Raw genomic sequence first — 25,261 nt, forward strand, 5'->3', positions numbered from 1 at the left:
GGAAGCTAGACCTGGCCCAGGCCTACCAGCAGCTCCCAGTAGACAATAAGACGGCGGAGGCCCAAACGATCGTGACCCACAGGGGGGCTTTCCGGGTAAAGAGACTTCAGTTCGGGGTTAGCGTCGCTCCGGGGATTTTCCAGAGCCTAATGGACGCTCTCCTTAAAGGGATCCCAGGAGTCCAGCCGTTTTTCGACGACGTTTTAGTCGCCGCCCCAGACCCCGAGGAATTCGGCAACCGCCTTCGAGAGGTGCTCCGCCGGTTCCAGGCAGCGGGGCTCAAGGTCAAGAGAGAGAAATGCTTGCTGGGGGTTCCACGGGTGGAGTTTCTGGGGTTCGCCGTCGACGCAGCAGGCATCCACCCCACGGAAGAAAAGACCCGAGCCATAGTGCAAGCTCCGGCTCCCACTTGTAAAGCGGAGCTCCAAAGCTTCTTGGGGGTGCTCAACTTTTACCACTCCTTCCTCCCCCACAAGGCAGCCTTGGCGGAACCCCTTCACCGGCTGCTGGACAAAAAAGCCCCTTGGGTTTGGGGCAAGCGACAGGCCGCGGCGTTTCAGGCGGTCAAGGACGTCCTGGTGTCCAATGCGGTGCTCCACCATTTTGACGAGGCCCTCCCCGTCATCCTGGCCTGCGATGCGTCGCCGTATGGGGTGGGAGCAGTCCTGGGGCACCAGCTTCCGGACGGGAGGGAGGTACCGGTCGCATATTACTCCCGCACACTCACTTCAGCCGAGCGCAACTACGCGCAAATAGATAAAGAGGCCCTGGCAATCGTGGCAGGGGTCCGGAAGTTCCATGAGTATCTATATGGGAGAAGGTTCACCATTGCCACGGACCACAAGCCCCTCTTAGGTCTACTGGCCCCAGACCGACAAACCCCCCAAATACTCTCACAGCGCGTGTTGAGGTGGAACCAATTCCTCAACTCATACACGTACACACTGGTTCATAGGGCCGGCAAGGCTATGGGACACGCGGATGCGCTTAGCCGTTTGCCGCTGCCGGAGACGGGTCCGGACCCCGCACCCGCACACCAGGTCATGATGATAGAGAGCCTCCCAGAGCCGCCCCTCCACGCAGCGGAGGTGGCCAAGGCCACCCAGAAACACAGGACACTGGCACGGGTGCTCGACTGGGTGGTGAGGGGGTGGCCAGAGGGAAACATGGGGGAAGAATTCAAGCCTTACAAGGCGAGGAGGGAGGAATTAGCCGCACACAAGGGCTGCATACTTTGGGGCAGTAGGGTAGTGATTCCACCCCCGCTCCAAAAGCGTGTTCTAGAATCCCTACACGAGACTCATCCCGGCATAGTGCGGATGAAGGCTCTGGCCAGGAGCTACGTCTGGTGGCCGGGAATGGACGGGGAGATCGAGGGCTGGGTCCGCGGGTGCCAGACCTGCCAGGAATCACGGCCCGAGCCGCCCAGCGCCCCCGTCACTAGGTGGGAGTCCACCCGGAAACCATGGTCGAGGCTCCATATCGACTTTGCGGGCCCATTCCAGGGGCAGACCTTCATCATAATGGTGGACTCCTACACCAAATGGCTGGAGGTCATCCCCGTAGGGTCCACCTCGTCCACAGCCGCGATCAGAGCTCTGCGCAGGGTCCTATGCACACATGGCATCCCGGACACCATAGTCTCTGATAACGGGGCCGCCTTCACCTCAGCCGACTTCCAGGCGTTCCTGCAAAGATATCTGATCAGGCACATAAGGTCGGCTCCCTTCCATCCGGCCACCAACGGCCAGGCGGAGCGGATGGTCCGCACAACAAAGGAGGCCCTCGGCCGGATTGTACAGGGGGACTGGGACCACAGGCTGGCCGCGTTCCTCTTCGATAATCGGATCACCCCTAACCCGGTCACAGGAGTCAGCCCGGCTGAGCTCCTCATGGGACGCAAACTCATAACCCGGCTGGACCGGCTGCATCCCGACCGAGCTTCAGACACCCGCGGGAGCCCCGAAGTCCGAGACGCCGCCCGGGGCTTCTTCGCGGGCGACCCAGTTTTCGCCAGAAACTATGCTAGGGGCCCCGATTGGGTGGCGGGGCGGGTACTGAGGGTAACCGGGTCCCGCCACTACGACATATCAACGGAGGGGGGCCAGGTACTACGGCGGCACATTGACCAGTTGAGGCGCCGCACCCTTCCGGAGGCCCCCACAGACACGGACGAGGCTATATCCAGCGAGGAGCCTAACGGTGACCGCCTAGAGGACGCGATCCCAACATCCGTGATGCGGGCGCCGGAGGGACCGGAACCGACTGAGCCCGAGGGATCCGCTGAACCGGACGGGCCGCCCCCGTCCACCCCAGGACCTACCGAGGCACCATCCTCGGCGGCCGCGCCGCCGACACCGGGACCCCCCCGACGGTCCACTCGGGAGCGCCGGCCCCCCGCATACTTACAGGACTTTGTACATTAACCAGGGGGGGAGGGGTGTAGTGTATCAAGAAATGTCATGCGACCCGACGGGGGGGCAACTGGGCAGTCCCAGGAGCCCCAGCGCCGGGAGCCTGTCCCCGCCTATCTACAGCTGTGGCGGGAAGTTTAAAGGGGCTGGATTGGCCCGACCAACCCAGTAGGCAGTACCCGGGATTGTATATAAGCGGGACCCGGCCCGCGTGCTCGCTCTCTTGCAACGTGCTCCTAATAAACCATGTTGCCCTACTCTCGTCTCCGCCTCGAGTACGTTACACTAATAATATTTTGTGTGTGTTGGACACGTTGTGTGCACTGCTAAACTTCTGCGCCACACTGCACTAATATTTTGTGTGTGTGTTGGACACAAGTTGTATGCGCTGCTAAACTTCTGCGCCACACTGCACTAATATTTTGTGTGTGTGTGTTGGACACAAGTTGTATGCGCTGCTAAACTTCTGTGCCACACTGCACTAATACTTTGTGTGTGTGTGGGACACAAGTTGTATGCGCTGCTAAACTTCTGCAGCTATGTTGCACTAATATTTTGTGTGTGCATTGGACACAAGTTGTGTGCGCTGCTAAACTTCTGCGTCCACGCTGCACTAATATTGTGTGTGTGTGTTGGACTCAAGTTTTGTGCGCTGCTAAACTTCTGCATCCACACTGCACTATTTTTGTGTTTTTGTGTGTATGTGTGTGTGTGTGTTGGACACAAGTTTTGAGCACTGCTAAACCTCTGCGCCCACGCTGCACTAATATTGTGTGTGTGTGTGTGTGTGTGCTGGACTCAAGTTTTGTGTGCTGCTAAACTTCTGCACCCACACTGCACTAATATTGTGTGTGTTGGATTCAAGTCATTACCTTTAAAGCCCTATATGGCCGAGGACCTGCCTACCTAAGGGACCGCCTCTCCCCATATGTTCCCCAGAGAGCACTGAGATCCAGCTCTCAAAATCTTTTAACAATCCCTGGGCCAAGAGAGGCTAGATTGAAGACAACCAAGGAGCAAGCCTTCTCAGCAATGGCCCCTCGATGGTGGAATCATCTCCCAGAGATGGTACGAGCCGTGCGGGACCTGAATCAATTCCGCAGGGCTTGCAAAACATTTCTTTTCCAACTTGCCTTTGAAACAGAACCTGGCTAAACTGATGTGTAGCCACCCAGCCATCTTGTGGATATTATGACTCATAGTAATTTAGCACCTATTTTATCTATTTTAACTAATTTATTATGTAATTGATTATTTAAAATTGTTGTTGTACTGTATTGTTTTATTGAACCATGGAATTCCATGCCTGTGAGCCGCCCTGAGCCCGCCTTTGGCGGGGGAGGGCGGGATATAAGAATACATTTATTATTATTATTATTATTATTATTATTATTATTATTATTATTATTATCATCATCATCATCATCATCAAGTTTTGTGCACTGCTAAACTTCTGCGTTTACACTGCACTAATATTTTTGTGTGTGTTGGACAGAAGTATTGTGTGCTGTTAAATTTCTGCACCCATGCTGCACTAATATGTGTGTGCTGGACACAAGTTTTGTGCACTGCTAAACTTCTGCATCCATGCTGCACTAATATTTTGTGTGTGTGCGTGTGTTGGACACAAGTTTTGTGCACTGCTAAACTGCACTCATGCTGCACTAATATTGTGTGTGTGCGTGTGTTGGACACAAGTTTTGTGCACTGCTAAACTTCTGCGCCCACACTACACTAAATATTGTGTGTGTGTGTATGTGTATTGGAATCAAGTTTTGCGCGCTGCTGAACTTCTGCACCCAACTGCACTAATATTTGTGTGTGTGTGTGTGTTGGACAGAAGTTTTGTGTGCTGCTAAACTTCTGCGTCCACGCTGCACTAATACTGTGTGTGTTTGTGTGTTGGACTCAAATTTTGTACCCTGCTCAGCTCCCGCCCCCACGCTGCACTAGGCTCCCAGGGCTCCAACGAAAACCCTTCTTGTGTGTCTCTTTTCCCTTCCAGCTCGAGATCTCCTTCCGAATGAATGAACGCCAACCCGGGAGTTGCAATTCAGCCCTTCGGTTAACCCCTCCCTGTCCGGGAGGGAATGTGCGTGTTTTTCCTGTTGCCTTCCAGTGAAAAGGAACAACCCAGGAAAAAAAAAAGGGGACAGGAGGGAGTGGTCCGTCTGGCCGGAGAGAAGGAGGAAGAGGAGGAAAGAGCTGGTGTGGCGGGGAGGAGCCAGCCAACCAACCAGCCTGAGCAAAAACACTCTCTCCCAACTTTTCTCTACTTTTTCCTCCCCCTCTCCCAGGAAGAAAAAGAGAAAAGACACTCCCTTTCTCCCTCGGGGCCATGGCCAAATCCTACGACCACCTCTTCAAACTCTTGCTGATCGGGGACAGCGGCGTGGGCAAGACCTGCCTGATCATCCGCTTCGCCGAGGATAACTTCAGCGGCACCTACATCAGCACCATCGGTGAGTTCTTGCGGGCCAGGCATCCCCGGGAAAGGCTCCCCTACGGTCCCGGGGCCCTTCCAGCTTCAGATCGACTGTGCAGACAGTCCCTCACTTCAGGCGTTTGCTCCTAGGGGACCCCAACGGGCTGTGCTCGCAAAGAGAGCCAGTCTGAGTAGAACAGTGGTAGAACAGAGCCTCTGCTTGATGTGCAAAGAGTCCCAGGTTCTATCCCCGGCATCTCCAGTTAGAAAGTTCAGATAGTATAGGTCAGGGGTGGCCAAACTGCAGCTCCAGAGCCACATGTGGCTCTTTCACACATATTGTGTGGCTCTCAAGGCCTACCCCACCAGCCAGCAGCAACTTTAATTTTAAATGCTTTCTCCAAGCCAGCCAGCGGCTTGGAAAAAGCGTTTAAAATTAGTTGCTTTCTTTCCACCTCTCCCACCCCATCTATTAGCCTTCCTTCCTTCCTTCCTTCCTTCCTTCCTTCCTTCCTTCCTTCCTTCCTTCCTTCCTTCCTTCCTTCCTTCCTTCCTTCCTTCCTTCCTTCCTGCTCCCAAACAGCTCACATTCATGTCTTGTGGCTCTCAAACATCTGACATTTATTCTATGTGGCTCTTACATTAAGCAACTTTGGCCACCCCTGGTATAGGTGATGTGAAAGACCAGAGACCCTGGAGAGCTGCTGTCGGTCTGAGTAGACAGTACTGACCTCAGTGGGCCAACGGTTTGATTCAGTAGAAGGCAGCTTCATATATTTTTATAGATAGCTATACAAAGAGCCCCGTGGCGCAGAGTGGTAAAGCTGCAGTACTGCAGTCGGAGCCCTCTGCTCATGACCTGAGTTCGATCCTGGCGGAAGCTGGGTTTTCAGGTAGCCGGCTCCAGGTTGACTCAGCCTGCCATCCTTCCGAGGTCAGTAAAATGAGTACCCAGTTTGCCAGGGGGAAAGTGTAGATGACTGGGGAAGGCAATGGCAAACCACCCCATGAAAACGTTGTGAAAGCAACGCCACCCCAGAGTCGGAAACGACTGGTGCTTGCACAGGGGACTACTTTGACCTTTATACAAAGAGGTATACATTGAGATATTTATTTGATTTATATTTATTGATTTGATTTATATCCCATCCTCCCGCCGAAGCAGGCTCAGGGCGGTTCACAATACACAGTAGAATAACAATAAAAACATTAATTAAACAATAAAACGTTAAAACATTAGATTAAACCGTTTAAAAAAACATTTTGGTGCTAATTTCAGCATCGTTCAAGGATGGCATTCAGTGATCTTAAAACATCCATTTCGACCTAAATCTCGGCGGTGGTCGTCATTTCAGTTAAAAGCGAGCGGAAATAATATTGTCTCACAGGTCTTGCGGAACTGGGCGAGGACCCGCCAGGCTCCAACCTCGATGGGCAGTTGGTTCCACCAATAAGGGGAAGCAATAGAGAAGGCTTTCTCTCGAGTTGTTTTCAGTCTTGCCTCCCTCGGCCTGGGGATCTATAGTATGTTTTGTGCTCCTGGCCTAAGTACCCTGACCTTAGGATGTTTTTGGGAAGCCCAAAAACTGGTCACGGAGCTACGATCCCCCTTCTTCCAGTACAGTAATGACGATAAATAAATCGATGGTGCGGTCTCCTTTGGAATACTGTGTGCAATTCTGGTCTATTACCTATTACGACACAGTTTTTACGTTTAGCCGCTATCTTTAATCCTTCCGTCATATTATAATCGTCCTCTATCTTTTGATTTGGTGGGCGATAACAAACTCCCATAGTTAAATTTCCTTTTGGGCCTTCTATTTCAACCCAAAGCATTTTTAGATTCCCTTCTAGAAATGCTTTGGGTTGAAATAGAGGGCCCAAAAGGAAATTTAACTATGGGAGTTTGTTATCGCCCACCAAATCAAAAGATAGAGGACGATTATAATATGATGGAAGGATTAAAGATAGCGGCTAAACGTAAAAACTGTGTCGTGATAGGTGATTTTAACTACCCGCAGATTGATTGGGTCAATATGTGTTCTGGTCGAGAGAAAGAGATTGAGTTTCTTGATGCTCTCAATGACTGTGCTATGGAGCAGATGGTCTCAGAACCTACCAGGGGTGGGGCGATCCTGGATTTGGTCCTAAGTAATGCCCAAGACTTGGTGAGAGATGTGAAAGGGATCGCACCGCTTGGGAGCAGTGACGGTAACGTTATTGATTTCACCGTTTGTATAAATGGAGAGTTGCTCCAAAAGACCAGCACGACCACGTTTAACTTTAAAAGGGGTAAATTCTCTGAGATGAGGAGGCGTGTGAAGGGAAAACTGAAAGGAAAGGTAAATACGGTCAAAACTCTTGGGGAAGCTTGGAGGCTATTTAAAACTACAATCCTAGAAGCTCAGATAAAATATATACCACCAGTTAGGAAAGGTACAAACAGGTATAAGAAAAGGCCTGCATGGTTAACAAACAGTTCTCAAACATCACGTCTTGTGGCCAGGGGTCATTTTGTAGAAAAAAAGGGTGCAGGAGCTCAGTAGCATATCTCATTTGCATATGCCCCGGGATCTGTGTGCAGCTGGGAGAGAACTCCCCACTGCATGCAGACCTTGGCTGGTGGTTCAGGAGCTGTGCTCCTGTGAGCTCCTGCTGAATTCAAGCCCTGCTCCTCGCGATCAAAGGTTCATTCTATGGGGCTCTTACGTGAAGAAAGGGCGGCCACCCCTGTTCCATTTTGAAGGTGCCCTCCTGGGCGATTCCATCCTGCTTTCAGGTTTCTTTGAAAATGTTTCCTTGAACATCACCTCTTGGTCCTGTGCTGACCCAAACCATGTCCCCACAGCCAATGGAGTTTTGGTTTGGACCTGGCTGGGGGTGACGAAGCAGGGATGGGCGTACCGGGCCTGGGATGATGAAAATACCTTGAACCAGCCCTACCTAGTCCCAGGTGTGTTATGGCGTAATTAATCCCATTTGAAGAACCTTGACGATGTACCCCTGGCCTCGTTCACAAGCTGATTTTCCAGAACCTCCTCCACCTCCCCCTAGGCATGTCACACCCAGGATACACTTCCCATGGGATATTTTCTTCTTGGTTCTGACAAGATTACCAGAATCAGCTCAGCCTTCGGGGACGGAGCCCCTATTCCTTTTCTCACTGGATAGGGTGGTGGGTGGCTCTCAGAAGGAAGGAAGCCATTACAGCAACAGGGGAAATGAATCCATGTTCAACATAAGTGCACTTCTCCACACCAGTCAACGGGGGCGCTACTATCACAGAATCATAGAGTTGGAAGGGGGGATGGGGAGGGAGAAGTTGAACGAAAGCAACTTTAACTTTAAATGCATTTTCCAAGCCGCCAGCTGGCTTGGCTTGGAGAAGAGATTTAAAGAGAGAAATGCCTTCTCCAAGAGGGAATGGGTTCGGGGCTTCAAGAGCCGCATAATAGGTGCAAAAGAGCTGGCTCCCAAGCCATAGTTTGGCCACCCCTGATTTATAGTGTACCTGCCTTAGATAGTTTGTTGTCTGCCTTGTTCTCCAATCCTGTACTCCGTCCCATAGTATTATTCATTGCTTGCCTTGTGCTGCCTAATTGCACTGCTTGATATTTCATGATCCACCTTGAGTCTCAAAGCAAAAGGAGGAGTATAAATTAATAAAGACTGATGGCTAGGTGGGAACCCGAGCTCCTGCTACATTCATTTGCTCGGTTGCCTTGGCTGAAGCATCCGTCCTGACACCTAAAGTTTGGGTGTTCCTTTGAAGGAACCTTTCACCCAAAGGGTAATGAACACGTGGAATTCCCTGCCACAGGAAGTGGTGGCGTATACAAGTCTAGACAGCTTCGATTGGATGAACATCTGGAGCAGAGGTCCATCAGTGGCTATTAGCCTCAAGGTATAGAGGGAACCCTCTGTCTGGGGCAAGGAATGCTCTGTCTTCTTGGTGCTTAGGGGGCAACAACGGGAGGGCTTCTGGAATTCTGGCCCCAATGATGGACCTTCTGGTTGTGCCTGGGTTTTGGCCACTGTGTGACACAGAGTGTTGGACTGGATGGGCCATTGGCCTGATCCAACATGGCTTCTCTTATGTTCTTCTGTGACACAGAGTGTTGGACTGGATGGGCCACTGGCCTGATCCAACAGGGCTTCTCTTATGTTCTTCTGTGACACAGAGTGTTGGACTGGAGGGGCCACTGGCCTGATCCAACATGGCTTCTCTTATGTTCTTCTGTGACACAGAGTATTGGACTGGAGGGGCCACTGGCCTGATCCAGCATGGCTTTTCTTCTGTTCTTATGTGACACAGAGTGTTGGACTGGATGAGCCACTGGCCTGATCCAACATGGCTTCTCTTATGTTCTTCTGTGACACAGAATGTTGGACTGGATGAGCCACTGGCCTGATCCAACATGGCTTCTCTTATGTTCTTCTGTGACACAGAGTGTTGGACTGGAGGGGCCACTGGCCTGATCCAACATGGCTTCTCTTATGTTCTTCTGTGACACAGAGTGTTGGACTGGATGGGCCACTGGCCTGATCCAACATGGCTTCTCTTATGTTCTTCTGTGACACAGAGTGTTGGACTGGATGGGCCATTGGCTTGATCCAACATGGCTTCTCTTATGTTCTTCTGTGACACAGAGTGTTGGACTGGAGGGGCCACTGGCCTGATCCAACATGGCTTCTCTTATGTTCTTCTGTGACACAGAGTGTTGGACTGGATGGGCCACTGGCCTGATCCAACATGGCTTCTCTTCTGTTCTTATGTGACACAGAGTGTTGGACTGGATGGGCCATTGGCCTAATCCAACGTGGCTTCTCTTATGTTCTTCTGTGACACAGAGGGTTGGACTGGATGTGCCATTGGCCTGATCCAACATGGCTTCTCTTATGTAAGGCAATCATGCCACAAGAAGATTCATGTTGGCTTGCAACAGCAAAACAAAGTCTCACAACACCTTAGAGACTAACAAAATGTCATTTGACCCAGAGAGAACTCCAGTGTTCTGGGTTACACCTCTGCGGATGCCAATCACAGTTGCTGGCAAGTCTCACAATTCCAAGACCACGGCCACACAGCCCAGAGAAGTCTATAACCACCGCAATGTCACTTGGCAGAAAGTTTGTCAAGCTGAAGCCCTTTTATCCCTGCACCTGATGCGGTGCTCTCTGACTCCCCCAAGCTTCTGCCAGAAGAAATTTGGAAGAACCACTTTAGTTTTCCAACCTCCAGGTGGTGCTTGGAGATCTCCTGGGAGTTGACCTTCACTCCAGGCAACAGTCAGAGATCAGTTCTCCAAAACGGCTTCTTTGGAGAGTGGACTGTTATACCCTGCTGAGGTCCCAACCCTCTCCCAAACTTTACCTTCCATCAAGTCCACCCTCAGAATCTCCAAATGTTTCTCAACACAGAGAACTCAGTGCCACTGGACTCCTAACAGCTGGATAACCCCAACCACCCTTGTCTCAGTGGAGTTTGGAAGCTAAGCAAGATTGGTTCTGGTTAGCACTGGGATGGGAGACCACCAAAGAAGACGGGGGCTGCTATGGAGAAGAAGGCAACGACCGCCTGGACAACTGGGCTAAAAGCAATAAAATGCATTTTAACAGGGATAAATATAAAGTTCTGCATTTAGGAAGGAAAACTCCAATGCATTGTTAAAGGATGGGGGTAGACTTGTTTTAGTATGTAGGATCTAGGGGTCTTAGTGGACCATAAACTGAACATGAGTCAGCAGTGTGATGTGGTGGCTAAAAAGGTAAATGCAATTTTGGGCTGTATCAACAGAAGTTATTTAGAGTTGGGAGTGAGTATGATTTAGAGTTGGGAGTGAGCAGTGAAGTGGCCAAGTTTGCGGATGACACTAAATTGTTCAGGGTGGTGAGAACCAGAGAGGATTGTGAGGAACTCCAAAGGGATCTGTTGAGGCTGGGTGAGTGGGCGTCAACGTGGCAGATGCGGTTCGATGTGGCCAAGTGCAAAGTAATGCACATTGGGGCCAAGAATCCCAGCTACAAATACAAGTTGATGGGGTGTGAACTGGCAGAGACTGACCAAGAGAGAGATCTTGGGGTCGTGGTAGATAACTCACTGAAAATGTCAAGACAGTGTGCGTTTGCAATAAAAAAGGCCAACGCCATGCTGGGAATTATTAGGAAGGGAATTGAAAACAAATCAGCCAGTATCATAATGCCCCTGTATAAATCGATGGTGCGGTCTCATTTGGAGTACTGTGTGCAGTTCTGGTCGCCGCACCTCAAAAAGGATATTATAGCATTGGAGAAAGTGCAGAGAAGGGCAACTAGAATGATTAAAGGGCTGGAGCACTTTCCCTATGAAGAAAGGTTGAAACGCTTGGGACTCTTTAGCTTGGAGAAACGTCGACTGCGGGGTGACATGATAGAGGTTTACAAGATAATGCATGGGATGGAGAAAGTAGAGAAAGAAGTACTTTTCTCCCTTTCTCACAATACGAGAACTCGTGGGCATTCGATGAAATTGCTGAGCAGACAGGTTAAAACAGATAAAAGGAAGTACTTCTTCACCCAAAGGGTGATTAACATGTGGAATTCACTGCCACAGGAGGTGGTGGCGGCCACAAGTATAGCCACCTTCAAGAAGGGTTTAGATAAAAATATGGAGCACAGGTCCATCAGTGGCTATTAGCCACAGTGTATGTGTGTATATAAAATTTTTTGCCACTGTGTGACACAGAGTGTTGGACTTGATGGGCCGTTGGCCTGATCCAACATGGCTTCTCTTATGTTCTTGTTCTTAAGTCTAGTGTCCAGATCCTATGAAGTGATGGTATCCCTTTATTCTGCTCTGGTAAGACCTCACCTGGAGTATTGGGTTCAGTTTTGGGCACCACATTTTAAGAAGAATATAGGCAAGCTGGAACGGGTCCAGAGGAGGGTGACAAAGATGGTTAGGGATTTGGAGACCAAGTCCTATGAAGAAAGGTTGAAGGAGCTGGGCATGTTTAGCCTGGAGAGGAGGCGGCTGAGAGGTGATAGGATCACCATCTTCAAGTACTCGAAGGGCTGTCATCTAGAGGATGGTGTGGAATAGTTTTCTCTGGCCCCAGAATGTAGGACCAGAACCAATGGGTTGAAATTAAATCAGGAGAGTTTCAAGCTCAGAAAAAGAGAAGAAGATGATGATATTGGATTTATATCCCATCCTATACTCTGAATCTCAGAGTCTCAGAGCAGCTTATAATCTCCTTTATCCCCTCGCCCACAACAGACACCCTGTGAGGTGGGTGGGGCTGAGAGAGCTCTCCCAGAAGCTGCCCTTTTGAGGACAGCTCTGCGAGAGCTATGGCTGACCCAAGGCCACTCCAGCAGGTGCAAGTGGAGGAGTGGGGAATCAAACCCAGTTCTCCCAGATAAGAGTCCGCACACTTAACCACTACACCAATCTGGCATTTAAAGTAGTCCCTGGGTGGAACAGGCTTCCTTGGGTGGTGTTGGGCTCTCCTTCCTTAGAGGTTTTTAAACGGAGGGTGGATGGCCATTTGACAGCATTGCGGATCCTGTGAACTTAGGGGGAAGTACTTGTGAATTTCCTGCATTGTGCAGGGGTTTGGACTAGATGTCCCTGGAGGTCTGTTCCAACTCTATGATTCTATAATCTGTGCTCATCTGTTGCCTTTCCCCCAAAGTCCTGGAGTTGTCTTGAGGTGGTTGCAGTTTTTGGGGAAAGGCTTCAGGTGGTCAAAAAAGGAGATAATCACTGCCCCTCCTTTCTATTGAATACTTCCTCTTGTTGAATGTTGGGTGGAGCATTGACTCAGGAGGTGGTGTGTATGCACACTGGAACCTGATGAATAAAGCAGAAGCAAAAGGCCCCTACGTGAAGCCTCTGATGCCTTTCTTACAATACAAGAACTCATGGGCATTCAATGAAATTGCTGAGCAGTCGGGTTAGAACAGATAAAAGGAAGTCCTTCTTCACCCAAAGGGTGATGAACACGTGGAATTCACTGCCACAGGAGGTGGCAGCGGCTACAAGCAGAGATGGCTTCAAGAGGGGATTGGATAAGCATCTGGAGCAGAGGTCCATCAGTGGCTCTTAGCCACAGCTTATCGTTGGAACTCTCTGTCTGGGGCAGTGATGCTCTGTATTCTGGTGCTTGGGGGGGCACAGTGGGAGGGCTTCTAGCCCCACTGGTGGACCTCATGATGGCCCTTGGGTTTGGGTTTTTTTGGCCCCTGTGTGACACAGAGTGTTGGATCGGATGGGCCTTTGCCTTGATCCAACATGGCTTCTCTTACATTCTTATGTCTTCTTTTCCCATCGAGGGATCGATTTCAAAATCCGGACAGTGGAGATCGAGGGCAAGAGGATCAAACTGCAGGTTTGGTAAGTGCTGGGGAGGGGTGGAATCTGAAGCAAAGGTCCCTGCCCCGAGGAGCTTACCATTTAACGTTCCACAGCGGGATGTGCGTGTTCAGTTGAACTCCGAGCGCATGGTATTGTTTTGGGTTGAGCATAAGGAGGAAGGGAGAAACGGCATTGGAAGGAAGGTCATCTTATGGCCTCGAATGGGTGACCCTGGATTTTGTTTCCTTACAGGGACACTGCTGGACAGGAACGCTTCAAAACCATCACCACAGCATATTACCGGGGAGCCATGGTAGGAAATTGGCCCCTGATCCTCCTATTCTCTGAGCAACGATCTTTTCAGGGAGAGGAGGGGTCTCTCTTTCAGTCAGAGCGGGTTCCTCAGTGGAACAGGCTTCCTCAGGAGGTGGTGGGCTCTCCTCCCTCGGAGGTTTTTCGACAGGTGCTAGACGGCCGTCTGACAGTAAGGCTCATTCTGTGAACTTAGAGACAAAGCCCCCTTGAGTAAGCCCCCTAAAAACCAAGGCCATAAGAACAGCCTGTTTGTTGGACTGGCACCTAGATCCGTCTGCGCTAGATGTCAGGAAGTTCTTCCTAATGTTGAGCCGGAAGCTCTTCTGGTTTAATTTCAACCCGCTGTTTCTGGTCCTTCCTTCTGGGGCCACAGAAAAGAATTCTGCACCATTTATTCAATCGAAGCAGAAGACATCCAGGTTTGCAGAAGAGTGATGCTTTGCTTGCTATAAGCATCACCCTGAAAGGCTCAGAATACAGGCGGCTCTTTGAGTTTCTGTTGTCTTAATGCACTTTGTAATGGATTTGCGCAGATTAAATGCAGGCTGTGCCACAAAGGGGTAGTCTTGAGAGTGGAGGTGTGGGGTTTGAGGGGGTTCAAGTGGGAATCTGGGGGCAGATAATTTCCAGCGAGGGGCGGAAGAAGTCCATTCCTTGAAGGAGAGCCTCTGCCAGTGCCAGATTAAAGAAGAAGAAGAAGCAGGATTGCATATTTATACTCCGCCCTTCTCTCTGAATCAGAGACTCAGAGCAGCTCACAATCACCTTTACCTTCCTCCCCCACAACAGACACCCTGTGAGGTGGGTGGGGCTGAGAGGACTCTCACAGCAGCTGCCCTTTCAAGGACAACCTCTGCCAGAGCTATGGCTGACCCAAGGCCATGCTAGCGGGTGCAAGTGGAGGAGTGCGGAATCAAACCCGGTTCTCCCAGATAAGAGTCCGCACACTTAACCACTACACCAAACTGGCTCTAAATACTAAACCCTGTGGAGGCCCCTAAGCAGTCAAAATTCACTGCCACAGGAGGTGGTGACAGCTGCCAGCACAGACAGCTTCAAGAGGGGATTGGAGAAACCTATGGAGCAGAGGTCAATCAGTGGCTATTAGTCACAGAGTATTGTTGGAACTCTCTGTCTGGGACAGTGATGCTCTGTATTCTTACTGCTTGGGGGCACAGTGGGAGAGCTTCTAGTGTCCCGACCCCCCTGATGGACCTCCTGATGGCACCTGGGTTTTTTGGCCACTGTGTGACACAGAATGTTGGATTGGATGGGCCATTGGCCTGATCCAACATGGCTTCTCTTATGTTCTTAGCCACAGGATATTGTTGGAACTCTCTGTCTGGGGCAGTGATGCTCTGCATTCTTGGTGCTGGGAGCGGCAACAGTAGGAGGGCTTCTAGTTTCCTGGCTCTGCTAGTGGACCTCCTGATGGCACCTGGGTTTTTTGGCCACTGTGTGACAGTGTGTTGGATTGGATGGGCCATTGGCCTGATCCAACATGGCTTCTCTTATATTCTTATATCTGGGGCAGTGATGCTCTGTATTCTTTGTGCTTGGGAGGGACAACAGTGGGAGGGCTTCTAGTGTCCTGGCCCCACTGGTGGACCTCCTGATAGTATCTGGGTCTTTTGGCCACTGTGTGACACAGAGTGTTGGACTGGATGGGCCGTTGGCCTGATCCAACATGGCTTCTGTTATGTTCTTATGGCCACTGTGTGACACAGAGTGTTGGACTGGATGGGCCACTGGCCTGATCCAACATGGCTTCTCTTATGTTCTTATGGGCCCCCTTATCTCAGAGTCAGAGCTCCTGCCCCACCACCCGTTGCCTCCGCTGCAGCCTGCAGGCGCCTTCTCAAAAGCCCCTTTAACAAAGCTTTGAGGGGAGAGGCAGAGAGAGGAAACTTGCTAGCAGCAGCCTCACCAGGCAAATCGGGCGAAGAGCAGCTTAGGTGCTGGCTGTGCGTGGAGGCTCCGAGGGTTACAGGAAGGGCTGCCAAGCCCCCGGTCAGGGCGGGGATTCCCCTGCTTGGGAGGTTCCCAACCCGCCGGCCCACATTGAGCTGGTGGGGAGAACCTCCCGCGATGTTGCCAGCGCTGTGACGTCACCCGGAAGTGACATCATCACGCCGGTGATGTTGCGTGGCGGCCACTCTAGGCATTTCTGGGGAAACTCTATGGTTTTTTTTTCTCCTGACGCTCTAGCCATCTGGGGGGGGAAACTCTATGGTACAATAGGTACCATAGAAGAGAGTCCCCTGCCGGAGGCTGCGAGGGACTTGGCAACCCTAGTTACAAACAGGGGGGGAAACTGGGGTGGGGAGCCAGCCTGGGGTCCTTAAAGGCGTGGGGACGCCTAGGCCAGTGCCTGCTTGGCCTAATTGTTAATCCAGCCCTGGCCTCCTCGGCCCTCCACAACTTGTGTCTTCTTCTCAGGGGATCATCCTCGTGTATGATATCACTGACAGCAAGTCCTTCGAGAACATCCAGAACTGGATGAAGAGCATCAAGGAGGTAAGGGGGCAAAAGGTGAGAGGGTGGGGAGATGATGGGGTGAAAAAATGTTTATTTTATTTTATTACATTTGCATCTCACCCTCCCCTGATGGGATCAGGGCTGCGAACAACAGGTAAAACAACATAGCGTTAAAACCGCGTCGTCTTCAAAATAGAATCGCGATAAAATCATTTAAAAACATTTCGTACCGTTTCGGTTTCACTCCCTAGAATCCAAGTTGGTGTGATTTTTTGGTTCTTCGCTAGCGCTACGCAGGGGTGGAATTCTAGCAGGAGCTCCTTTGCATATTAGGCCACACACCCCTGATGGAGCCAATCCGCCGAGATTTTACAAGGCTCTTTTTGGTAAGCTCTTGGCGGATTGGCTCCATCAGGGGTGCGTGGCCTAATATGCAAAGGAGCTCCTGCTAGAATTCCACCCCTGGCGCTACATATACTGATGTTGTTAGATGTTATTTGGCTCTCTACATTTGTACATTTATAAAAAGAAGAGGGTAGAGTTTGGTCAGGAAAGGCTTCAGGTGGTGTCTGTGCCATTTTACCTGCTAACCCAGAGGTGTCAAGCTCGTTTGTTATGAAGGCCAGATCTGACATAAATGTCGCGTTGTGGGGCCGAGCCATGCGTGCCATGAAACGCCCCTCGCGGCGGCCATTTTGTGGAGGGGAACTTTCCCCCCTATATGGTCTGTGCCTCTTTTGCAGAATGCTTCCGCCGGCGTTGAGCGCCTTTTGCTGGGGAACAAGTGTGACATGGAAACCAAGCGCAAAGTGCCCCGGGATCGAGCAGAAAAGGTATCAAAATTTATACACCTGAATGCATGAAGTTGCCTTATATTGAGTCAGAATTCTAGCAGGCCACCGTCTCTGATGTAGCCAATCTTCCGGGAGCTTGCCAAGGCTCTTTTTTGTAAGCTCTTGGAGGATTGGCTACATCAGGGGGTGTGGCCTAATATGCAAATGAACTCCTGCTAGAACTCCACCCCTGAGTCAGGGCATTCGTTCATCCAGGTCACTGTTGTCTCTTCTGACTGGCAATGGCTCTCCAGGGTCTTAGGTGAAGGTCTCTCGCATTGCCTGGTAGCAGATTATTTAATTGGAGATGCTGGGGAATTGAACCTGGGACCTTCCGTTTGTGAAGCAGGGGCTCCGCCACTGAGCTATGGTCCCTCATCCAAACAGCAGCAGTAGTACAGATGTTCATTCGTGACCAGCAAACTGGGGTGTGGTGGGGGCCATCAAGTCACAGCCAACTTATGGTGAACCCCTAATAGGGTTTTCGGGGCAAGAGGCCAACAGATGTGGTTTGCCGTTGCCTGCCTCTGCACAGCAACCCTGTACTTCCTTGGAGGTCTCCCATCCAAGTCCTAACCAGGGATGACCACACTTATCTTCCACGATCAGACTAGCTTGAGCCATCAAGGTCAAGTCAAGAGATGAGCAGAGGTGGTTGGCCATTGCCTGCCTCTGCGTAGCAACCCTGTACTTCCTTGGAGGTCTCCCATCCAAGTCCTAACCAGGGATGACCACACTTATCTTCCATGATCAGCCTAGCTTGGGCCAAAAAGGTCAAGGCAAGAGACGTTCAGAAGCGTTTTGCCATTGCCTGCCTCTGCGTAGCAACCCTGGACTTCCTTGGTGGCCTCTTATCCAAGTCCTAATCAGGGATGGCCCTGCTTATCTTTCAGAATCACGCTACCTTGGGCCATCAAGGTCAAGGCAAGAGACAAACAGAGGTGGTTGGCCATTGGCTGCCTCTGCGTAGCAACCCTGGACTTCCTTGGAGGTCTCCCATCCAAGTCCTCACCAGGGCTGACCGTGCTTAGCTTCCATGATCAGACTAGCTTGGGCCATCATGTTTAAGGCAAGAAATGCCTCTGCCTCTGCATAGCAACCCTGGACTTAAGAGCATAAGAGGAGCCATGTTGGATCAGGCCAATGGCCCATCCAGTGCAACACTCTGTCAAACTGACTTCCTTGGTGGCCTCCCATCCAACTTCTAAGTATTAACCAAGACTGACCCTTCTTAGTGAGTGAGATCTGATGAGATCGGGCTAGTCTGGGCCATCCGTGTCGGGGCACAGGGGTGGAATTCTAGCAGAAGCTCCTTTGCTTATTAGGCCACACCCTCCTGATGTGGCCAATCCTCCAAGAGCTTACAGAAAAGAGCCTCGATGGATTGGCTACATCAGGGGTGTGTGGCCTAGTATGCAAAGGAGCTCCTGCTAGAATTCCACCTCTGGCGGAACAGATGTTCCTTCTTGATTACTGGGATCTGGGATGTGGGTTTTGTTTTGCCAGGGGGTTCGAGGGGTTCTGGCTCTGAGTGTGCCCTCATTTGTTCCCAACAGCTGTCCAAGGAGCACGGGATCCGGTTCTTTGAGACGAGCGCCAAATCCAGCTTGAATGTGGAAGAGGTGAGTCGTGAATGCATGCGAGCCACTAGCTGTGTGAGGGGAAAATCCTTCCTCCCCCCCCCCCATTTAAAAACAAACTTTATTTAATGCTTACAATTACAAACATGACATGTCCGCACAGTTCACATAGCCAAGATCAATCTAATGTTGAAAACAAAGTACAAGGTCTTAAAGTCAGTTGCGCAGAATAGACAAAATAAATCCAAATCAAAAATACATCAGTTTTCTGTAAAATGAATTCTGAGGTACGATATCATGTTCTCTTAAATACGATATTAAAGGAAACCAAACAGAAACAACACATTCTTCATACTGCTTTAAATTCAATTCGAATGAGTTGTATCTTACTGATTACAAGCAGTTCCCATCATTTCTGAAACCAATATTCTAACGATGGGAGAGAGGAGTTTATCCAGTTAGCCGCTATTGTAAGTCTAGCAGCTGCAATAAGATTGTTGATTAAATTGGAAGTGCATTTCCTAAGTGAGAGGTCTTTCCAGTTGTGCAATAAAAAAATGTCTGGTTCGAAAGGCAAGAGGTACCCTGCAATTAGTAATAATAATAATAATACTTTTTATTTATATCCCGCCCTCCCCGCAAGCAGGCTCAGGGCGGCTCACAACACGTAAATACAATGAACAATAAAACCATATACAATAATTACAATTTCAATTATAAAATCATCCTTAAAATCATTAAAACTTGCATTAAGATTAACATTATGGTGCTATAGTTAAGATCTTCCATAAAATTCAGCGACTAAAACGTAAAGCATATCCAGCAAGACTTTCTTGGCTCGGTATTAAGTGAAGGCTATTTTAAAGAGGTGGGTCTTGCAGGCCCTGCGGAATTGGTCTAAACATCCCAGGGCCCGTACCTCCTCCGGGAGTTGGTTCCACAGCAGGGGAGCTGCTATGGAGAAGGCCCGATCCCGGGTGGTCTTCAATCTGGCCTCCCTTGGCCCAGGGGTATTCAGCTGGTTCTTTCCAGCTGACCTCAGCGCTCTCTGGGGTTCATACGGGGAAAGACGGTCCCTCAAGTAGACAGGTCCTCGGCCATATAGTCTTATCTGGGTTTGAATTTGATGCCAAAATTGATAAGTATGCTTACAATTCCACCAACCATGCATAGAAGTAGCTATTGCTCCACATTTTTTAATACGTAGGTGCAATAGTAGGGACAAATTCATTCATTTATTTATTTTTCACATTTATATCCCGCCCTCCCTGCTGAAGCAGGCTCATGGGCGTCTAATGGGAGGCCGGCACCACCTTGTAAGTGCTTTGACAGATCGGAATTTAATTTTAAAAATGTCAGCTCTGTCGCCATATGATTTCCAAACTAGATTCCATTGAAAATCCTTCCTAAAGAGTCACGGCTATCCCTTGGGATTAGCTCCAGGCCTTGCTAACGACAGGCGCAAGCTGAGACGGTGGAAGGCTTATCTGGATTTAGAGAGTTCCCGTCACCAGAGAAGGAACTGAAATGGAGTTGTGCGATTTCCTGCCATGCTCTGACGGTCTCAGCTCGGATGGCTTTTTAAAAATGGATTCAGTCAGCTTATAGAAGAGAAAAGAACAACCAGGGACTTCTTGCAGGGCCGTCACCAGGATTTCCTGTTTGCTGAGGCCCACAACAGGATTTGTGGTTTGGGGGGGGCCACCTGGTTTGGCAGCCCAGGGCTCTCCACACTCTAAGCTGCCTTGAGCCCCACAAGCTAACCCCCCTTTGTGTCTGGGCAGTCATAGCAGCTCTGCTCCCTCAGCCCTTTCTTATGCGCCCCTCTCTCGGAGAGACAGAGACCTCTTGACTCTTCCCCCACCCCTTCGCTCTGCAAGGTGTGTTGGGGAAGGGGAGAGAAAAAAGCGAAAAGACCTGCAGCAGTGCTGTTACTCATTCAGAGTGGCAGTGAGCAAAGGAGCAAAGGAGACATATAGTTGGAAGGGGGGGGGTTGACAGAATGATAATGATGTTGATGATGATGATGATATTGGATTTATACCCCGCCCTCCACTCCGAATCTCAGAGCGGCTCACAATCTCCTATATCTTTTCCCTATACAACAGACACCCTGTGAGGTGGGTGGGGCTGAGAAAGCTCTCCCAGAAGCTGCCCTTTTAAGGAAAACTTCTGTCAGAGCTATGGCTGACCCAGCTGCAAGTGGAGGAGTGGGGAATCAAACCCAGTTCTCCCAGATAAGAGTCTGCACACTTAACCACTACACCAAACTGGCCCTCCCAGGCTCCACTGTAGCTTCGGGCCTGGACTTCTGTGTTTAGCTCCATATTTTTATCCAATCCTCTCTTGAAGCTGTCTGTGCTTGTAGCTGCCACCACCTCCTGTGGCAGTGAATTCCACGTGTTCATCACCCTTTGGGTGAAGAAGTACTTCCTTTTATCCGTTTTAACCTGACCGCTCAGCAATTTCATCGAATGCCCACGAGTTCTCGTATTGTGAGAAAGGGAGAAGTACTTCTTTCTCTACTTTCTCCATACCATGCATAATCTTGTAAACCTCTATCATGTCACCCCGCAGTCGATGTTTCTCCAAGCTAAAAAGCTCCAAGCGTTTTAGCCTTTCTTCATAGGGAAAGCGTTCCAAACCTTTAATCATTCTAGTTGCCCTTTTCTGGACTTTTTCCAATGCTATAATATCCTTTTGGAGGTTCCGGTGACCAGAATTGTACACAGTATTCCAACACAGATCTCAGCAATACGATCTGTCACTGGCCCATAAGCAAGTCAATCTCTGTGCACCCCTGCTGACTGATAAGGGACTACTTTTCAAGGGTGTTGTGGGGGGAATGTGGAGAAACACCATTTTAGGCCTGTGTTTGGGAGTTGGCTGGAGAAGTCTCTCAAACTGGAGGCAGGCTTTGGCCTAGTATCTTCCTCCTTCCCCCTCCCCTCCTGTCTGGAGGGGGCAATTCTGTGTGGGGGGGGTCCTCCTAGAGAGACAAGAAGTCCTTCAGGCCTGTCTCCCAGAATGCTGCAGGAAGGTATATTGGTTCCTGGGTGGGGGGGACTGGATTTTATATAGGAGATTTTGGGCAGGAAGCCCTCTGTTCAGTTAGTTCAGTAGGTATGGTCAGGCTTTCAACAATCTAAGTGAGGTGCCTCGTGCCTGCCCTGCATGACATCCAGTTAGGGCAAGTATAACAGGGAGAGAAGGAGCGTTTTCCCCCCTACTTTGATTTGTTTCTTCTATTCAGTCTTTTTTAAAAAATGCCTGTAAATAAATATTTTGTTATAATCTTGAGTCCCTCTGTGCCACATTCCCCCCCCCCCCAAACCGCTTGGAACTCTAGGAGTGGGTTGGAAAGTCCTTAGGGTGGAGAGACGTGGCAAAAGAACTGGTTGCCAACTCTCCAGGGGGTCCCCAAAGTTCCATGGGAAGCCCTGAGCAGCGTTCCTTGTGAGTCCAGAGGGAGGTTAGGAGGCTGTCTCGCCTAACTAGAGCTCCAGAGATGGACAGTGGTGGCAGCGAATACCCAGAGGCTGCAAAGAGGAAGAGCCCTTTCAGGTCAGGATACCAGGAAGGGCTGGGCAGGATCGGGGCCAGCTAGCAGACGCAGGACTGGTCTGCCACAGGGAGCAAAGAAGATTCTCAGTCGCTTTGTTGATAAGGAAATCATAAAATCATAGAATTGGAAGTGACCTCCAGGGTCATCTTCTCCAACCCCCTGCACAATGCCTCCTCCCGCAACAACCCCTTCCTGCTCTCCTTCTCATGATCTGCCTAATTCACAGGATCTGTATTGCTGTCAGGTGGCCATCTAGCCTCTGTTTAAAAACCTCCAAGGAAGGAGAGCCCCCCCCCACCTCCTGAGGAAGCCTGTTCCACTCAGAGACGGCTCTAAGTGTCACAAAGTTCTTCCTCGTGTTTAGTCAAAAATATTATAGGATAGGGGAGACTTGTCTTGGCAGTAGTATGTGTGAAAAGGATCTAGGGGTCTTAGTGGACCGTACGCTGAACATGAGTCAACAAGTGTGATGCAGTCGCTAAAAAGGCCAATGCAATTTTGGGCTGTATTAACAGTATAGTGTCCAGTTCCCGTGAAGTGATGGTATCGCTAAGTCCTCTTCACAGATAATACTACCAAGACAAGTCTCCCCCATCCTATAATGATGTATTGGATTTTTTTCCTACCCAAATGCATCAGAATAATTCACGGAGCTCTCCCATCATTCTTCCCCCCCCCCTTTCCTTTTTTTCTCAGGCCTTCAATACTCTGGCCCGGGACATCCTTCTGAAAACAAGCAAGAAATCGGTGAGCGGCCGTCTCTCAGGAACGACTCTCAAGGGGAGGCCCAGTCAAGCCAGGGGCGGGGAGGGGCAGGGAGGACATACCTTCTGAGCTCTGGCCCTTTCCCTGGTGGGTAAGGCAAGGGCCTCCAAACGGGGGGATCCCCTTCCCCCACCCGAGGATTGGCAACCCCGTGGTCTACTCAGAATGCTACTGAAGTACACTCCGAGGAAAGTATTCTTAGGACTGCAATGTCTGGCGCTCTGATACATCACCTCTGGTTTCCACATAGGGTTGCCAAGTCCAATTCAAGAAATATCTGAGGACTTTGGGGGTGGAGCCAGGAGACTTTGGGGGTGGAGCCAGGAGCAAGGATATGACAAGCATGACTGAACTCCAAAGGGAGTTCTGGCCATCACATTTAAAGGGACCGCACACCTTTTAAATGCCTTCCCTCCATTGGAAATAATGAAGGATAAGGGCACGTTCTTTTGGGACTCATAAAATTGGAAACCTTGGTCCAAACCTTTTGAAACTTGGAGGGTGTTTTGAGGAGAGGCACTGGATGCTATGCTGATAATTTGGTGCTTCTCCCTCAAAAAACAGGGGCCCCTCAGAGCCCCCAGATACTTGCAGTTCAATCCTTCATTATACCCTCTGGTCTCCATAGGGAATCATGGAGTGCCCAGAAAACATTTCCCTTGCCCCCCCCCCACTTTCTGATGACCCTGAATTAGGGGGAGGGCCTCCAAACCAGGGGATCCCCTGCCCCCACCTGGGGATTGGCAACCCTATTTCCACAGCTGATGGATCTCAGGGTAAGATCGCACCGCTTCCCTGCTGCAGCTTGTATCTCATCTCGTTTTTTTCCCCTTACCTTTTTCAGGCTCAAAGCAACAAGGGGCCCTTGGACTTGAAAGGACCACAGAAAAGCAGCAGCAAATGTTCCTTGGTGTAGCAGCCGGCTGCTGAAAAGCTGCTGTTTGCTACTCTATAGCACCTGGGGCCTTGGCATTGGGCCCCAGCGTGCCGGTTCCTCCCTTCCATTCGAAACGCCTCCAGGTTCTTCCCCGGACAGCACGGGAGGCTAATTTTTTGCTTCATAAAACCTCCGAGCTTGCAAGCCAGTATAGGGCTGGATCCCCGATTCTGGCAGCAGGATGAGGCTTGGAGGCTGGGACTCCCTCCCCTCAACATTCCCTCCTGCTTCCTCAATATGCCTGCAAATGTATATTAAGGGGATTATGTGAGCCAGGATGGAAATTGATCTTAAGAGTGGGGGAATCCGCCGGGGGGTGGGGGGAATCAGCCACCCTAGGGCCAGAACGTAGTGGGCTGCAAACGAACCCCCCCAGAATTTCAGGGACGCCACAGGATGGCGCTCTCTTGTCCTTTGAGCCAGCCTGCTCTTCTGCTTCTTAGCAGGATGCCTTCACACAACAATGTGACACAGAGTGTCGGGAGAATTTGTTCACACTACAGTGAGACTGGGTACTGTACAGTTCATAGGCTCAGAGGTGGGGACTCCCTCCCCCACAACATTCCCTTCTGCTTCCTCAATATGCCTGCAAAGGGAAGACTTTGACCCGCTTCAGGATCCTTTGCGGGAGAGGGCCAAACAGCCTCCACCCTAGAAGGTCTCTCCAATAGGCCCACGTGGAATCCTCAAACACGTACGTCGGAATCTTCAAATTACATAACCCAATTTGTGTCTCCCGCTCCCCTTTTGTAATTCTTTGACAGTATTAAATATTTGCAGTGAACCTCCGTGCCAAAACTTGTTGGGACCGCAGCTTCGGGGCGGGTGGAAGGAACTCCTTCCTGACTTCTCGAACCCTTCCCTGACTTCTCGTGACAAGATGGGAGGGGTTTGGGTGTGTTGTGGCATCAGCACGCTGGGCCTTGGCTGTAGCCAGAGGGCAACGCGTATGCGAAGAGGGGATTTAATACTTGCTATTTCCGCCACACATTTCCGCCACACCGTCCATACCTGTTATTTCCGCCACACCATTCAGAGCAGAACTGCTTGTCAGTTGTTTAAAGGTGCCTTTAGGAGTTTTAAAAACAATAATGCCTCATTGAGCGTCCTTTTTAACATCACGGGGCAGCGGGGGGGCATCTTTCACAAGTTCACAGCAACTGTTGATAGGCTCGTTTGAAAGCGGTTTTTTGCTATTCGAAAGGAAAGCACTCTGAGTATGCTGAAAGCCCTCATCATAAAACAAGGTGTCTTCATTTATTAATTCAGTTTCCATCCCGCCCTCCCCGCAAGCTGGCTCAGGCATTCTCCACTCTGAGCCAAGTTGGCGTAATGGTTGAAATGTTCAGACTAGGGGGTGCCCTGGAAAAAAAATCCCCACCTAACAGGGTGGGGTTACAGGTTGGTCTTGTGCAAATCAATACGCCCCAGCATCACAAGTTTGTCGCAGGTATTAAAAAAGAGGGCCTTTTATGCCTCCCCAGGCTTTTTGGAGAAATGTAAAGATTGTATAAGAACGTAAGAGAAGCCATGTTTGATCAGGCCAGTGGCCCATTCAGTCCAACACTCTGTCACACAGTGGCCAAAAACCCCCAGGTGCCATCAGGAGGT

General features: G+C 50.3%; 1 protein-coding gene across 1 annotated transcript; it reads left to right on the top strand.

Annotated features, from left to right (window-relative positions):
* The first annotated feature begins 4,716 nt into the window (after positions 1-4,716).
* RAB13 (RAB13, member RAS oncogene family) lies at positions 4,717-24,434 on the top strand. Its single transcript, XM_060260727.1, has 8 exons — positions 4,717-4,876; positions 13,156-13,216; positions 13,430-13,490; positions 15,932-16,009; positions 16,714-16,803; positions 18,360-18,425; positions 22,645-22,695; positions 23,558-24,434. Exons 1-8 carry the CDS (start codon positions 4,753-4,755, stop codon positions 23,627-23,629), a joined length of 603 nt encoding a protein of 200 aa, XP_060116710.1. The 5' UTR covers positions 4,717-4,752; the 3' UTR covers positions 23,630-24,434.
* The last annotated feature ends 827 nt before the right edge of the window (positions 24,435-25,261 follow it).

Source organism: Heteronotia binoei, chromosome 1 (genome assembly GCF_032191835.1).
Source record: "Heteronotia binoei isolate CCM8104 ecotype False Entrance Well chromosome 1, APGP_CSIRO_Hbin_v1, whole genome shotgun sequence".
Taxonomy (NCBI): domain Eukaryota; kingdom Metazoa; phylum Chordata; class Lepidosauria; order Squamata; family Gekkonidae; genus Heteronotia; species Heteronotia binoei.

Excerpts from the sequence above, each read along its gene's own strand:
- RAB13 (XM_060260727.1), top strand. The coding sequence starts at position 4,753 with ATGGCCAAATCCTACGACCACCTCTTCAAACTCTTGCTGATCGGGGAC. Across the intron at positions 13,217-13,429 it reads AGGATCAAACTGCAGGTTTG|GGACACTGCTGGACAGGAAC; the intron begins GTAAGTGCTGGG and ends GTTTCCTTACAG. Across the intron at positions 18,426-22,644 it reads CCAGCTTGAATGTGGAAGAG|GCCTTCAATACTCTGGCCCG; the intron begins GTGAGTCGTGAA and ends TTTTTTTCTCAG.